Source organism: Vombatus ursinus, unplaced genomic scaffold, assembly GCF_900497805.2.
Source record: "Vombatus ursinus unplaced genomic scaffold, bare-nosed wombat genome assembly UNPS02014841.1, whole genome shotgun sequence".
NCBI classification, from domain to species: Eukaryota; Metazoa; Chordata; class Mammalia; order Diprotodontia; family Vombatidae; genus Vombatus; species Vombatus ursinus.
Window position 1 is genome coordinate 21,121,675 of NW_020954619.1, and position 17,576 is coordinate 21,139,250.

A 17,576-nucleotide genomic window follows, 5' to 3' on the forward strand; every position below is an offset into this window, starting at 1 on the left:
GAGTAAAAAAGGTGAAACTGAATGAACGCTTAGTGTTTTACCATAAAGACCAGTGGTCATAGAAAATAAAGGATTTTCTCACAGAAGTGCTGCTAATATTTTGAGGGATTCTTGGTTTGGTCCCTCTGGCCTTTAACCACCTCTCACTCTTCTCTCCCATCCCTTCAAAGCTTAGATCAGAGAGAAAACAGAGGTGTTTATACAGTGAGCAGTGGTAGAGTCCACCAATGATTTCCCTGTGCCACCGGTTGCCCGCCCCACAATAAGATCCGGGCAAGAGAGTGGTCAGTGGAACTAGAAGGTGGCAAATATCAATCAAATAAGCTAATCAGTTTTATTTATTTCTCCTAAAAGGAGCAGGCAGGATAAGGAAAAGGAAGCAAAGGTGTAGAGTGATACTTTCAAACACCTGTTGTTTTTACTGATCCATACTCAGTCATTGATTTATTTAAGTCCCAGTAGTATCCTAGTATGGTGTTAGACGCTACACAGAACACCATAAAGCTACACGCGCTCTAGCAACTTATCACTTTAAAACTATAAACACTACAGAGTTTTAGCTGGCAGTTTAATGGTTGGTAACTTAAAACAGGAAATTGTAACTCAGCTCTTTGGAGAGGGGGGAGGGAAATCACACCAGTAATTTTATTGGTATAGGGAGATCCTGATGAGGAAACTCCCACTGCCAATACAGGTTGGTGCCTGCTTTACAACTTAGATGCTTACCAAGTTGCCTGCATTATTGAGAAGTTAAGTGACTTCCTCTGTCACATAGCCACTAGGTATCAGAGGCAATACATAAACCCAGGTCTTGCTGACTTGAAGTCTGGCCCTGTAGCAACTCTTATAAAGATCTCTTATAACCTACTTTTTATTTTTATTTTTTGAGACAGTTGGGGTTAAGTGATTTCCCCAGGGTCACACAGCTAGTAAGTGTCTGAGGTCACATTTGAACTCAGATCTTCCTGACTCCAGGGCTGGTGTTCTCTTCATGGTGCCACTTAGCTGACCCTATAACCCCCTTTTAATATCTTTTTATTGTGTCAGAGGCGTTGGTTACTTTATAGTAGGAGCCAGAGTACAAGCAGTACTAGCATATCTTTATGATATATAGCAAATATAGTCACTGATGAAGACATACCCTTTGGGAGGGAGAAAAACAACTGCTACTAAAGTACATTTTATATGATGGTATTTTAAAGTCCTGTCATGTTTGTGTTACAGGAGAATCAGTATGCCAGATGGATGGCTGCCTGCGTCTTAGCTTCAAAAGGCAAAACTATGGCAGATAGCTCCTACTGGCCTGAAGTAAACAACATTCTTTCATTTCTGAAGATGAAAAACAGAAATACATCTTCACAGGCACCTTCTGATCCTGAATGCATGGATATGAAACCAGAATGTTTTGTGTCACCTAGATGTGCAAAGAAATATAAGTCTAAACAGGTAATTCTAACAGTGGCAGAGGTAGATCATTGTTGGCAGAGCCTAGGGCCCCTGGGTCTTCACCTCAGAAAACTTAGAAGATTCAAAAATTTAACGTATGCTGTCCGTAAGTAAAATAGAAGGAAGTGAGGGGAACGCAAACTCAGACATTAGCCAAGGAGAGGAGAAAGGAGTTTGGGGTGGAATGAAGGCCGTTGACTTTTATCATTTTCTCCTGATATCCTCTAAGGAATTCCCCCCTCTGACACGCCCCTCCTTGGGACTTTCCTTTCCCTTTCCATTCCAAGAAGACTAGCTTCTCTCCTGAGCTGTTTCCATAAGCAGTGACATTTTCCTGCAGGAAAGGGTGACTACTTTGCTGCTCTGGTGTAGTAGAAGGGCAAGGGACCTCAAACCCTGTAGAATGGATTAAATGACCTCTAAGGTACCTTTCAGCTCTTGGATTCTATCCCCTAAGCCACCAGAGTAACTAACTCTATCTTCCACTAAACTGAATCTATCTTAATTACTTATTGTATTATTTATGCATTTTGAATTATAGTTTGTTTGAAGGCTCCCTTTATACTTTTTATCCAGTTACTTGCTCTAGACAGTAGATAGTGGCACCGAAGTGACTAGTTATGGCTCTAATTATTAGCATGATTTATACTAATTCCAAATCAAGTCATGAATCAAAAAAGAAAAGAGGGAAAGTAATTTGTAATAACAAATTAAGATGATTAATAATGAATATTTATTGAGCAACTGCTACTATAGGCACTGTTCTAAACCATGGAGATAAAAAGGATGTATACTGATGATAATAACTAAAAACAACAGCAACAACAATAATAATAACTGGGATCTGTGTAAAGCTTTAAGATTTGTAAAGCACTTTATAAATATTATCTCATTTTATCTTCATAACACCCATGAGAGGTAATTGCTGTTATTAATCCCCATTTTATAGCTGAGGAAACTGAGGCAAAGAGAGGTTAAGTGATTTGCCCAGAGTCACACAACTAGTAAGTGTCCCAGGGAGAATTTGAACTCAGGTTTCCCTGCCTCCAGATCCAGTTCTGTATCCACTGTGCCACCCACCTACCTTGATGACATAGACTTAAAATGCACAATTTAAGTATTTTAAGTCTCACTTAATAAGACATCCTAAACAAGTGCCAAATAAAATATGATGTACATGGAACAGGAATAGCAAATTGACAGTGACTAGGAAAAGAATTAGAGCAAATATTCAAAGCAGAGCTCTGATTTTTATATGATCATCCTTGATTTCATAAGATGTTAATTCTCTCCTCCTTCTTTTGAAATTACATTTTATCACTTTGTATTTACTTATCTGAGTACATGTCAGATCCTCTCCCTTTCCCCCCAACTCCTGTAGAATGTAAGCTTCTTGAGGACAGAGTTCATTTCATTTTTGGCAGTATGTAGTATCTTTTTTGCCTGGACCTGCAGAGTCTAGGGAACTAGTATCACGAAACACGTTCTGGTGCCTTCTGAAAAACAGTCCAAGCAAATTCTATGACTCTGGAACACTGCTGTTTTCAGATTCAATTAAAAAAAATCCAACATATTTGTTAAGTGCCTGCTATATAAAAGGTACTATGCTAGGTATTCTCAGTAGAAAGATAAGACATAGATCCTACTTTCAAGGATCTTACAATCCAAAATGGAAAAAAAAAAACAAAAACACAATTGACTGTGACTCAGGAGTTAATGTGATAGATACAAGGGAGAGGCCCAGACAAAGTGCCATGACATATTTAAGGAAAGAGAAATCACTTTAAGCTTGTAAGTCTGGAATTCTTAACCTGGATCCATGAACTGATTTCTTTTAAAAGTATTTTGATAACTTTATTTCAATGTAATTGATTTTCTTTGCAGTCCTATGTATTTTATTTTATGTACTTAAAAACATTATTCTGAGAAGAAATAGACAGGCTGCCAAGGGGGAGTCCATGATCCAAAAAAGGTTATGAACCTCTGGAAGAAGAGGATGGAAAGAGAAAGGAGAGGAATGAGATCAGTGAAGGCCTCATGGAAAACTGGTGCCTGAGTTAGACCTTGAATGAAGGGAGAGACTTCAGTCAAAGAAGGTCAGAGGAGAGTTCTTTACAGGTGGTGTAGATAGAATGAGTAAAGGCCCCTAAATGGGAACAAAAGATTCGGGCTACTCCACCAACTAATAGACAAGCCCTTAATTATCTTCTGGGGAATAATCCTATTTTATTTCTGCCCTTGCCTCCATTTGACTTGAAATCCACCCATTCATACTGTCTATTAACTGCTGAATAAAGTCCAAACTCATCAGCCTAGTATTCCAAAGCTTGACCCCAGTAGATGTTTATCCGACTTTACAACACTCCCTGTCACATTATGTGTCTGCCAATAAGAGTACTCCCTATTCTCCAAATTTATCCTCCCCTTTTCCATCTTCTTGCTTGTGCATGCATGTCTGGAATGCTTTTCCTCAACTTCTCCAGCCCATCCCACAGTCTTGTCCCATTGACGTCTTATTGTTCCTTCAAGGTGATACGTCCTATGCTAGTCATCTATCGCATTGTGCATTATTGTTTAGACCTCTCAACAAAACTCTCAACATATCAGTGAAAATTGTTTTATATCATTAGTCTTTCCAGAGCAATCCTTATATTCTTAACATGAGGAAATAAGTGATATTTGTATAGGAATTTACAGTTTGCAAAACAATTTCACATACATGTGGTCCTCAAATCAACCTTCTTGTAAGGTCAGATGGACAGGTATTGTTATCCTTGTATTACAGAGAAGAAACTCTGGTGCAGGTGGCTTATTTGGCAAAGGTGACATAATTAGTAACTCAATCCTGCAAAAATTTATTGAATTACCTGCTATGTTCAAGATGTTGGTGATACAAAGACAAAAATGAAACAGTCTCTCAAAAAATGAAAGGGCCTTCTCTTCTAACCTGCATACTATGAGTAATATTTTCAAGACCAAAAAAAGAAGGCAATTTCCAAAAACCTTTCTATACTTTCAATATTTCAAAATTCTTTCAAATATGGTTCCAATTCCAAAACATGAATGGCTGCTTCATAGGATTTCTCTGGCATCCAAGGAATATTCCCTTGCTCCAACTGGTAGATCACATCTGGTCTGGAAACTCCAAATCCCAGAATGCAACTAGTATGCAACTACCAAACTACATACTTGGGACTAGAACCCAAGGATTCTAACTCCTAAGTCCAAAGCTTTTTCTAGTATGCCACACTAACACCTGGTACTTCAGCCAAGAACTCTTCCAGGATGCAGAAGAGTGTGTGGCTAAATAAATGACTTAACAAATGGCAATTTCATCTGAGCAGGTCAGTAGCTATGTAAAAGAAAGAGCAGTCGACCATGAAAACCTATAGTGAGACATCATCAGGACCTAGCTATATGATCAATAGATAATATCTGATAATACTTGTGTTAGCTGATAACTTCCAATTTGAACTCTGATTTCAATGTCTTAAAACAATAAAGGATGAGCAAGTTGTTTTAGGGTCATTCCTGGGATTCTTGTGATCTTCTTTGAAGAGTATCCTAGAACTAAGGATGACAATGACAGCTGTTAACTGGTCTTCAAGAGTTGTCAGACCATTCTTATTGTTCCTAGTTGGCAGCTCGAATTCTGGAAGCCCACCAGAACGTGGCACAAATGTCTCTAGTTGAAGCTAAGCTCCGTTTTATACAAGCATGGCAGTCCTTACCGGAATTTGGACTCACGTACTACATTGTGAGGTAATAACATTGTTTATTTTCTTTCTTCCTTATATACTTTGATTTTAAATGACTTATTGGGAATTTGGTTCATTTTCCATTGGGATAAATTTCTATTCTACCGTTTCCCTAAGAGTCAAAACTTTTTGGGCAGTAGACAGAACTCTTCTGTGTGATAAAATAATGCACCCAAAGTATCAGAACCCTGAAATGCAGTTAAAAGTTAGAAATCGTCTAATTTTTTTTTCAAGAAGCCTGATACCTAAAAGGTAACCTTTGCTGCAAGAAGGAGAGTCCAGTCCCTTAGTTTCCTAAAAGCAAATAGTAGCTCCTCACTGTCTTGTTGAATCAGTACTTATGGAATTGCATTTGATCTTCACAACATGGCAGAGAAGACACTGTTTAACAGGCAGGGCATCCTTATTTCATGGTATGACTTTACACAGTATTCTAGGTACTTTATTTCCATTGTAGCCATGTGAAGTATCAGTAAAAAATAAATATATATAAAATATATAATTATATGTATATAATTTATATAAAATATATAAAATAAAATATACTTTTTACTATAAACTTATCAGTCACTGACAAAAATTTCAGTGTACAAGGAGCAACAAATGAGAATTGAGACTTTGAATGCTATTGTATGTAATTTGCTTTGTGAGAAATATTGTTCAGTTGTTTCAGTAGTGTTACACTCTTCATGACCCCATTTGAGGTTTTCTTGGCAAAGATACTGGAGTGGTTTGCCATTTCCTTCTCCAGCTCATTTTTATAGATGAGGAACTGAGGCAAATAGGGTTAAGTGACTTGCCCAGGGTCACACAGCTAGTAAGTGTCTGAAACCAGATTTGAAGATGAGTCTTCCTGACTTTAGGGCCTGCACTCTTATCAACTGTACCATCTAGCTGCCCTAAGAAATATACATGTGTATTACTTAACAAGATAGTAACAAAATCACTCTACTTGTGTTTCCTTGTGTACTACTTTTCTCTGCCTTTAAAAATGTTTTATCGATGCCTTTTTGGCATACTCATTATTATCAATGAACCCACCATCTCTTTCCAAAAAAAAAAAGTCCTCCCTTTTAACAAATGTATATATAGTCAAGTGGTCACAAAATGACTTTTTTTCAACCAGGCAGAGCAGTAAAATGCTTGTTGCCCGTGGTCACAGAAGTAAGCTTTGGAGCCAAAAGGGATTGTGTAACTATAGAATAACAGAATTGGAGAATTGGAAAGGGCCCCAGGAAACAAGTAGACCAGAGTTTCTTAACCTAGAGTCTGTGAAATTGTGTTTTTTTAGAAAATATTTTGATAATTATATTTCAGTATAATTGGTTTCCTTTGTAATCCTATTATTTTATTTTATGCATTTAAAAGCATTATTCTGAAAAGGGTTCCACAGGCTTCACCAGACTGCCAAAGGGGTCTATGACACAAAAAAACTAAAGAACATCTAATCTAGTCCAACCCATCCCATAAGGAACTCCCATAGTTATAGTTATATAGTTTCTAATATATAATATAAGTTATATGAAGTTTATAGAGTTATGTAAACTTTAAGTTATATAAAGCAAAAATTCTTTCCAGCCTCTGCCTCCAAGGAGGAAGAAACCACAGGCTTCCAAGGAAGCACATTCCGATTCTGGACAGTTTTAATTGTTAGGAAGCTTTTCCTGACATTGTCTAGATTTGCGTCTTTGCACTTTCTACCTTTTGTTCTTGGTTCTGGTCTTTGGGGCCAAAGAGCGCAAGCACAATCCGCCTTCCACATGACAGCACTTCGAATATTTTGGAAATAAGTTATAATCTGCTCTTCCCCAGTCTTCTCTTTTAAAAACTAAATGGTCCCGGTTCCTTTCATTGAGCCTCATATGGACTCAACTCTTCACCACTCAGGTTGGTTCCTATGTACACTCTCTACCTTATTTTTATCTTTCTTAAACTGACACCTTGAATTGAGCAGAATACTCTAGATGAGGTCTGATGAGGGCACAGAACAGTGGGATGATCACCTCTTTATTTCATGAAGTAAAGTGTCTCTTCATAACTCAGGGTTTTATTAGGTTCTTGTTTGTTTGTTTGCCACATCACACTGCCAAGTCACATTGAGCTAGCAGTCCACTGAAACACCTAGTTATTGTTATTTTAAGATAAACTGCTGTCTAACGATACGTTCCATCCTATACTTGAATCCAAATGTAAAAACATTATAACTATTTAATTTCATTTCATTGGATTCAATCCAGTCTGTCAAAATTTTTTAGGATTCTGACCTTGTCATCCCATATGTTAGCTATCCAAATTTTGTCATCTACAAGTTATTCATGCCATTATTCAACTAATCAATAAAAATCTTAAATAGCACAGAATAAGCACAGGTTCCTGGGATACTACTGGTAACCTGCTTTGTTGACATTCCACCATTAACATCTCCTCTTTGAGTCTGGTTGTCCATCCAGTTCTGAATCTTATCAAATTACACTCATCTATTCCATATTTTTTTTATCTCCACAAGAATGGTATATAGTACTTTATGAAATGTTTTCTAAAATCTAGATAAATTGTGTCTGTTGTATTCCCCTCATCTACCACTTTAATAACCCTGTCAAAAAAGGAAATGAGGCTAATCTGGCATGAACTGTTCTGATGAAGTCACTGTAGCTCCTTGTAATCACAACTTCCCCTTCTAGCTGTTCACAAACCATCTCTTTAATGATCTAGTCTCAGATTTTGCAAGGAATTGAATTTAAGTTTACTGTGCTGTATTTGGCAGATTTTGTTCTCTTCCCTGTTTGGAAAATAGGGACAACACTTGTTTTTCTCAAATCTAGTGACACCTCTCCCATCTTCTACCATCTTTCAATGCTTCCCAACAGTGGTTCAACAGTCATATCTGCTAGCTCCTTCAGAAACGAAGGGCGTAGTTCATTTGGGTCAAGGGACTTGAGTTCATTAAGAGTTCTCTAACTAACTCATTACTAATCTTGATTATCAACTTTCTGTTAACCATTGTTGTTCTTTTGAATGCAAAAGTCATTCTCCTTGGCAAAGATAAGAAAAGCCAAATGAAAGTTGAGCAGCTCTGCCTTTTCTCTGCTGCCAGTTATTATTTTCTGATCCACCCCCAGCAGAAGTATTTTCCTATCTTTGATCCACCCTTTTCTCCAAAAAAAAAAATTGTTTTCTGCTTCTCACAACTTCAACACACTCTGAGTTTCTTATATTCACCCTCTGTTAACTGAACTTGCTTCTGTCTTCTGTACTTTTCTTTATTTTAAAACTAAGTTGTTTGGTGAGGTCACTCCAGATCTACATTGATCTTTTGGGCCAAATCCTATTTTTTCTCCTCATTGGAACTGTTTGTTTTTATGACTCCAGAATTTCATTTTTGAACAGCCCATCTATCTTGGGCTGACTTCCTCTGTATAATTTTGTCAATTTGAAACTATTCTTCCTCTGAGCCCTTTGAGATTTGCTTTCCCAAAATCTAAGTCAAATGTCAGATCATACCCTAGATGTCCTCTCCTCCTAAGCACAGATTCTTAACTCTAGGAGGTAATCTTAGCTTTCCCCATTCCCAATCTCCTCTTACATCATTTTCACCCTGACTCCAACTGTGTCCAATAACCTTAGCTAAGAGATGGGAAAATTGCAGCACAGAGTTATTAAATTACTTGACCAAGGTCAGGGCTTCTTAAATTTTTTCTACTGCCCACAGCTTTTCCCCTGTAGGCTGCATTTGTTGGTGCTGTGTGGCCTGAGGGCATGCACAGTGCAAGTGTGGATGCTTTGTGTTCAAAACCAAGGCTGCAATGAAGTTGCTTGATGCAACAAGGGAAAGCAAGCACTGCCAGAAACACCTCAGATTTATTACGTTTGATTTTTAATTAATTTTTGTTCATTGGGCGTTCAGAAATCTTTTACTGTTGTCAAATTTCTCATGACCCCATATGGAATCACAACCTACAATTTAAGAAGCACTGATAGATAATAGCATAAATGAGATTTAAAAAGAACCTAAATTTCAACTCTCAGTTTACTGTTCTTTACATTTCACTAATATCACCTCCCTAAGTTTAAAAAAAAAGAAAGGCAGCTAGATCCTATAAGAATGCCTAACTTTATGAAATAGGTTATGTTGCTGAAAAGGTATGTGCTAATAAAACCTTTTGAAAGTTGAATCATATATTTAAAGAAATCCTATGATTACTACTGTAAACAAGTAGTTGCCCTATCATTTATCTTCTTTGTCATATAGTGGAAAAAGCACTAGATTGGAATTTAGGAGAACCAGATTCTAGCACTGGCCAATCTACCTCTTTAGCACTGAGTTTTCTCTCGTGTAAAATGATACGGTTTGGCTAGATTATCATTAATGTTCATTTTGGGTCCAAAAGTATATTATTCAGTGATAAATATGGCTGTTCAGGTCCTGGCTTTACATAAAGCATAGTCTACAGATGTTTATGGCTCTTCTCAAAAACTTGATTTCATCCCTTGCTTTATCTATAACAACTCTTCCCTAGCAGGGATAGCTGAAGGGGATCTATGCCAGTCCTGTTTCCTGAAAAGACCTATCTAAAGTTTATTTCTTATCTTCTTTTCCCTTGTTTCCAAGAAATAACTAACTCATTCTTAACTCATCCCAGCAATGTAAAAGTGAGCCTGCAGCTGTTCTGTTATTCTGCTATGTTCCTTTGGAGTTAATCTCCCTGAGGCAGAGTTATCCTACTAGCCCAAGGAAGGTATCCCATTGTTGAGGTTCAGGGGTGCTGGGACGCCAAAATATTGAGAACAAGAGATGCAGGTCCTGCCCAAATGAATTCAACCCAAGCCTTCTTTCAGCCAAAGACAAGGTTTATTAAAGATCCTCCCTCTTGGCCAGACTCTTAAGGAATCTAAGCATTTGTATCAAAAAAGAATCTGAGCACCCTAACGGAGGCCAGATGGACCTTATATACAGAAAGACTGTGGGCAGGATCTAGGAGTGGCCAGTAGGCTGGTGTGACTGGAGGAAGGGTCTAAGGAGGATCTATATGGGAGTGGCCAAGTAGTTTGGGGTGACTGGAGGAGAGGTATGGGAGAAGGGGTATCTTGATGGGAGGGGCCTATAGGCTGGGGAGACGGGAGGAGGGGTCTAGGGAGGATCTAGGGTGGGAAGTAGCTGGGGGCCACTGAGAGGTAATAGACAGTGGAGGGCTGGGCTGGGTTAAGGGTAAATAGTATTGGGAGATTGGGCATAGGTGATAAGAAAAGGCTAGTTGATAGGATTATAGCCTCAGGTGAACACTAGAGACTTCCATGACCAAGTGGGAGTTCAAGGAGAGTCCAAGGTGGGGTTTTCTCTAGGACTTGTAGACAAATAGGACCCAAATTCTTTTTGGGGTAAGGGGCAAAGGTGTTGGCTTGGGCTTGTACCCCATTTTTCCCCCCTCAAACAAATGGGACCCAAATTATTTTGGGGTGAGGGGCTGTTCTCTCAGCTAGTCCCTCCCTCATTCTTTCTTTTGCATCCCCTACCTATTCACTACCTTTCTCCCACCACACATAATCTGCTACTGTTTTGGTGATTAATGTACCCTGATTTGGTGATTAATGTAATAGTATACCCTGACAGACTCTAAGTGCAGTGATTTTATGATTATCAAACTCTCCAAAATATGTGAACCAGGAGCATTCACCATGTTTGCACACAATAATAGTATTCAGACACAAGAAGGCCCTGCAGCCACTGAGCTAAAGATTCTGTACTCCACCTTCTATAGTTTTCCATTTTGCCAACCAAAGGTAAGTGGAAGCATAGGAAAGTGAGACAGTACATGTCCTGGAAATGTAGACATACAAAAGGGTGAGATTAAAGGAATATTATGGCATATAGCAAAGGAAAAAGAGTTTAGTTACACTTCATTTAATACTACATTTTCTTATATGTACTTGAATTTCCACTGCCCTTCTTTCCTCTGATAGGAATTTTTGGGGGGGTAATGGTGCTTGACATCTGTTCTTGTGTGCCATAAAGGAATGAATTTGTAATTATATTCTTTCTCATATAATTTATACAACAATAAAAAGGTATACTTCACTAGGACTTGTTGATGAACTGTCTCAGCCTTTTATAATCCCAATGGAATAACTTAGAAATGTATGTATCTCATTTGTCTTTTCCAAAGAAGAGAGACTTGAGTAGGAATCATTTATATAACATTCCCTGTTATGAAATGGTTTGCAATTGGATCTTGCTCTCTTAATGAATACGATCATTATTTTTCCAGGTTTAAAGGAAGCAAGAAAGATGATCTTCTTGGAGTCTCATATAATAGGTTAATTAGGATAGATATGGCCACAGGGGATCCAATTACAACATGGAGATTTGCAAATATGAAACAGTGGAATGTAAACTGGGAAATCCGTCAGGTAAAAATAATTTCTTTTTTTTTCTCTCCTAAACAGATGTAGGGTCTGTGACTATGTATTATTCCAGAGAACCGTAGATGGTTTTAAAAGGAGGAACTTTTGTTTCAAAAGCTAAAAAACCACAAAGGTTTTGTAATTGTATATAAAATAATCACATTTAATTCTGGGCAATTTTTTAAACATGTAAAGACCAAAAAATAACTGAACTGACATGGCCAAATTGTTTAATTCATATTTTGAACATATAGAATCTCCAGCTCCCTAAAACTGCTGAGCTGTACATGATATTTAATTTTAATTCATTCAGTATAAGCTTATGAGAAAGCTTAGATTCATCACTTCACAAAGATGAATATAACATGTATAACTGACATAAAACTAATCTTAGAACACACGTTCTTGAGTAGCCGCCAACAGATTCTTTTGTCTTGAGCCTTAAGCCCTATTTGTCTACCTAAAAATAACTTTACTTATGAAAGAAAAAATTGGTTAAAAGACTTACTTGCACAGATTGGAAAAGATAGCCTGTTAACACTAAGAGCCCATAATCATTAGGCCTTAATACAGAATCAGTGCATTTCAAAAAGAATCACAAAATCTCACAGTTGGAAGGGAAGCTGTATCTGATCATGAATCTAATCTACAACACATTCAAGTGGTCATCCATCCATCCATCATATGAAGACCTCCAGTCCAGGGGAAGGCCCTGTACTTCCGGAATCCCACTACTTTGAAACAACTCTAAATGTTAGAAAAAGCTTTGTTTCTATTCCTCAAACCTAAAGTTGTATCTTTCCAGCTTCTACCTACTGCTTCTCGTTCTCCTATCAGAGCCAAGCAGAACAAACCTAATTGTGCCCATATGATAGCTCTTAGATACCTGTTTGCGGCTATCATGTCCCCCGAGTCTTCTCTTCTCTAGACTACACATCCCCAATTCCATCGACTGATCCCAACATAGCATAATCTTAAAGCCCTCCATCATCTTGGTTGCCTTCCTCTAGAGACTTTCTGGTTTATCAATATCCTTAATAAAACATGGAGCCCAGAATTAAACAGAATACATCACATGTGGTCTGATCAGGGCAGAAGGCAATGGGACTATCACCTGTGTGTTCCGGACACCTTGCCTTTCTTAATGTATTTTCAGTTCACATTAGCTTTCTTGGATGCCAAGTCACATTGTTGACTCATATTGAGCTTGCAGTCCTCTAAAATCCCCAGATCTTTTTTGGGTAAATTTCTCTCTAGATATAATTCCCCCATCTTATATATCAAATATCTTACATACTTGATATTTTTTTGAAACCAAGAATAATTCTTTATGTATTTTTCAGTTGTTGTTCAGTCATGGTCAACTCTTCATGACCCTGTTTGGGATTTCCTTGGCAAAGATAACTGGAATGGTTTGCCCTTTCCTTCTCCAGCTCATTTTACAGATGAGGAAACTGAGGCAAACAGAGTTAAGTGACTTGCCTAGGGTCACACAGCTAGTAAGTGTCTGAAGCCAAATTTGAACTCAGGAAGATGAGTATTCCGGCCTCCAGGCCGGGCACTCTATCCTAGCTTATATGTATATACGTATTTATCCAATTTAAATTTACCTCAGATTTAGCTAACCTTTCTAGCCTGTCAAGATCATTCTGAATCCTGACTCTGTCATACAGCATGTTAGCTCTCCTTCCCAGCTTTGTGTCATCTGCAAACTTATTTTTTTAAGCATGCTATCTGTTCCTCTATCCAAGTCAGTGCTAAAATATTAAATAGCACAGGACCAATTACAGATCACTGGAGCACTCCATTGTCTACCTCTTTCCACTAAATCACTACTCTTTGGATCTAGCCACTCAACCAGTTGTAAATGCTCCTAAACATACCGTCATGTATCCTAGTTTTCTCCTTTTCCATGAGAATAGTGTAAGAGACTTTGTCAAAAGCTTTGCTAGAGTCTAGGTAAATTATATCTACAACACTCCCTTGACCTTCCAATATATTAACCTGTTTTTAAAAAAGAAATTAATTTAGTCTAGAATGATATCTCTGATGCTTTTCTTCCTCTCTGGAATCATTGCTTCCTTTTCTTTTTTCATTAACACTCCTTTAATAATGCATGACAAAATTTTTCCAGAAATTGGAATCAAGCTCATTGACTTACACTTTGTAGACTCTTGTCTCTCCTCTTTCTTTGAAAATTGGAATACTAGTTTTTCTGTTACTCCTGATTGTATGCTCTAGGGACATTTTTGTTGAGTACTTTTCAGTTCAAGGATTATTCTCCTTGTCAGTGAAAACATATCACTGTGGTACTACGCCATTACCCATGGTCTTTCAAAGATCAGTGACAGTTGCTTAGAATGACATCCTGCAGTTCATTCAGTAGCCTATTTTATTTGGGACTGGTGACTTGAATCCCTAGCACTTAGCACAGTGCTTGGCACATGGTAAGTGCTTAACAAATTCTTTTTCATTCATTCATTGAATTCATTAAGGATAGCTCCCTAAATATGTTGGGTTTCAATTCACAGAATCAAAGAATTTGCATTAGAAGGGACCTTAGTCGTCATCTAATCCAACCCATACCCTGAGGAAACCGCACTATAACTTGCTAGATAAGTGGCTTTCCAACCTCTACTTAAAGATGTACAAGGAATAAAACTCCACCTGCTCTTGAGGCTACCTAATAGAGCTTGGGATAGCTCTGTTTGTCAGGACTTATCTTTGCCATCAAGCCTTAAATCTTCCTTGCATTTTCCACCCATTACTCTTAGTTCCACCCTCTAGATCCATTTTTGTTCAGTACTTTTCAAATATCATCCTCCTTGGCAGAGAAAACAGACAAGAGATAAATAGCTCTGGCTTCTCTTTTTCTTGAATTGCCACCATCTTATCTACCCTGAACAGTCTTACTTATTCCTTTTCTTGATTTTCGTCTTTTCACCAATTAGCTTAGAAACAAAAAACAAAAACCTTTATTGTCCTTAATTTTCCTTGCTAATTTCAGCTCTTCTGGCATTATTTTTATAGCACTATAGGCATTATTTTTATAGCACTATACAACATTTCTGTATTCCTCCAGGTGACACAGTATAGGTCCTAAAAATGTTGGTTTACAGAAGGGTAAGGTTATTTCAAAAAACTATTGTGGCATATAATATAGGAAGAAGGTTAGGCTCCAGTTTCACTTGATATGACTTTTTTTTTTGCTATGAACTTGAATTTCCACTGCCCATGTTTCCTTTAGTATTTATGTAGCTCTTTCAGATTTGCAAAGTGCTTTTACATATATTATCTCATTTGATCCACACAAGCATCTGTGAGGCAGGTGCTATTACTATCCCCATTTTACATATGAGGAAAGTAAGACTGAGAGATGTTAAGTGACTTCCCCAGAGTCACACAGCTAGTATGTGTATGAAGCAAAATTCATACTTATGTCATCCAGACGCCAAGTCAGGCACTCTATCCATTATAGCATATATCTGCCCTTGATATGACTTTTTATTTAGAGATTTGAGGATAATTGTATTTCACATTATATGCTCATATGTACCAGCATGAAGTCTGCAATTTAAAGGAATGAATTTTTAGCTTAACCTTTCTCACAAAGTTTAAATAACATAAAAAAGGTGAACCTCATATCTCTCCTTGTTTCCATTTTCTGTACATGTCTTTTTAAAATCTAAGTCAATTAAAGGAGTTCCCTTGGACTTTCACATTCCACTTCCTCTTCGTAACTCTGCCCACTTTTTTTCCCTTTCTTTTCAGAATCATTTTTCCTGGTGTATTCTTGAGAACTTCTTATGCCTCCCAGACTGACTGCCCCCTATAGAATTCTAAGCACTAGGATCCCTACCTATTATTAGCTTCTCCTGATTTTGACAGAGCTTGAGCAAATGTCCAAATACTTGAAGTTCCCTATCATTACCATTGTATCATGGCGGCTGAGCTGGACTTGTGTCCCATTTCCCAAACACTCTTCTGTTATTTGCCTTTTCTTTTTAGACAGTCTGTGGCATACGTCAGTGACACAACGTTAGTTCTACTTTTGCCTCAGTGGCTTCCTCCAACTCTTTTTCTCCAGGTTTTGACCCTCTGGTTCCTTGATTTTCCTCTTATTAGTACATATCCTTAATATAGTGCTACCTATCCTGTTCCTTCCATTTAAAATATACCTCTTCAGAGTCTTACTCAGTCAAGGATCTCATCCCTCCTACTTAGGAGTTTAGATATGTCTCTTTGTATTAGGCACTATAACTTGATACTCACTTTGTGAATTTGAGTATACACATTGACATCTGAGGCCATGGGCTTTATTACTTTTTTTTTTTTTCATGTTCTTGCTTATAAGTTTCTGGGCATTTCAACTACTATGACATCACAGCAACTTTCTATGATATCCAGGTCATTAGACAAACATAAGTCAATTTTCTGCTACCCCCTTCCTTCTTAAAGTCCTTTTGATTATGTAATCAAGATTTGAAAACTGGCATCCTGTGATTTGTTATTCAGAGGGACAAGCATTACAATTAGATTTGTGAGACTATATGTACAGCTGACTTTCAGAATTTATTTTTCTACCACAAGAGGGCACCAAATGAGCAGTAATTCCGTGGTCTTTTTTTTTTTAAAGCTAACTAAGTCAGTTCTAAATTGTTTGTAGCCTACTTCACAAGAAACCAGAGTCTAAATAATCATTAACAGGAGGTTGAAGTATAATATATGGTTGCCCATCTGTGTGTGTAGATTTTTTCTTACTTGTGCTCTACATTTTTTTTTCCAGGTTGCCATAGATTTTGACCAAAATTTATCTTTTGCTTTCACTTGCCGAAGTGCAGATTGCAAGATAGTACATGAATATATTGGTGGCTATATCTTCTTATCCACCCGCTCAAAAGACCAAAATGAAACACTTGATGAAGAGCTCTTCCACAAATTAACAGGAGGTCAGGAGTAAAACAGCTGACTTGGATGACCTTTGCAAACAGTACAACCATATCATGGTTTTTGGTTTTTTGTGGGTTTTTTTTTTTATCCTTTGACTCTTCCTGACAGATAGAATAATATAACAAATACGGTATAAATCCTGGAATACTTCCCATGTTAAATCTCTCACACCCTCTTTTGTTACTAGTCACTTGATTCCACATCTTTGATGCATAAACCCAAGCACACACCCTTCCTCCCTGAAGCATTTTCTATGGTGAAATTACTTGAACCTGAACATTAGGACCTAAAGTTTTATTTCAGCCATAAGGTGGCAGCAGAGTAATGAAGAAAGAAGATGCAGATAAAGTAAAGCAGTTCTTACACAGACTGAGAAGCAAATGCTTTGGTGTCATTCCCGTGAGGTATCCTGAGATGATTCCACCCAGGATTCTGTCAGATTTCTAGAGGAGCTAGAACTTACCAACAAATTTTGAGTGATGTATTTTCATTTTCTGAAGCTCAAAAATGAGAAGAAAACTTAGAATTCACGAGTAATACATAGAGAATCAGATTCTCTCATGCCTATCTCCCTGACTCCACACCCAGATGAGGCAAATAAACATCTTTCAGCCTCAAGGTACAAGCCTCAAGACTGAAGGCCTAACTTGACACTTGGGCCCTAGGACCATATGGTTCATGTAGTAACAAACATATTTGAAACGTTTTCTTCTGACACAAACTGACAATTTGACCATAACCCTGTCAAACTTCAATAAGTATCATTTACGTATCAGGTCTCCTAATATTTCAGTTTGTGGATTAGAATTATAATATTTAAAGTATATATAACTAGCCTATTTGTCACAAAGGACAAAGTTGTGCATAATTTGAGGCCTTGGTTTCAACTGAACTGTTTGGGATTCCCCATTTGTCTGTCATTTCCATAATAATTTTCATAGATGTCGGCTGATTTTGACCAAATTTTGTCTGCAACAAAGAGTGTCAGGATAAATTTCAAATTCCATTTATGGGTACTTGGCT

At 37.6% G+C, this 17,576-nt stretch overlaps 1 protein-coding gene across 1 annotated transcript in view; it reads left to right on the forward strand.

The window, feature by feature from the left end:
- FERMT1 (fermitin family member 1) overlaps positions 1–16,636 on the forward strand; it is a 62,745-nt gene extending 46,109 nt beyond the window's left edge. Inside the window, exons 12-15 of the mRNA XM_027840426.1 lie at positions 1,225–1,446; positions 5,084–5,208; positions 11,468–11,609; positions 16,390–16,636. Of these exons, the coding sequence (XP_027696227.1) occupies positions 1,225–1,446; positions 5,084–5,208; positions 11,468–11,609; positions 16,390–16,563 (663 nt within the window). The 3' untranslated portion in view covers positions 16,564–16,636. The remainder of the gene's footprint in view (positions 1–1,224; positions 1,447–5,083; positions 5,209–11,467; positions 11,610–16,389) is intronic.
- Positions 16,637–17,576: the final 940 nt, after the last annotated feature.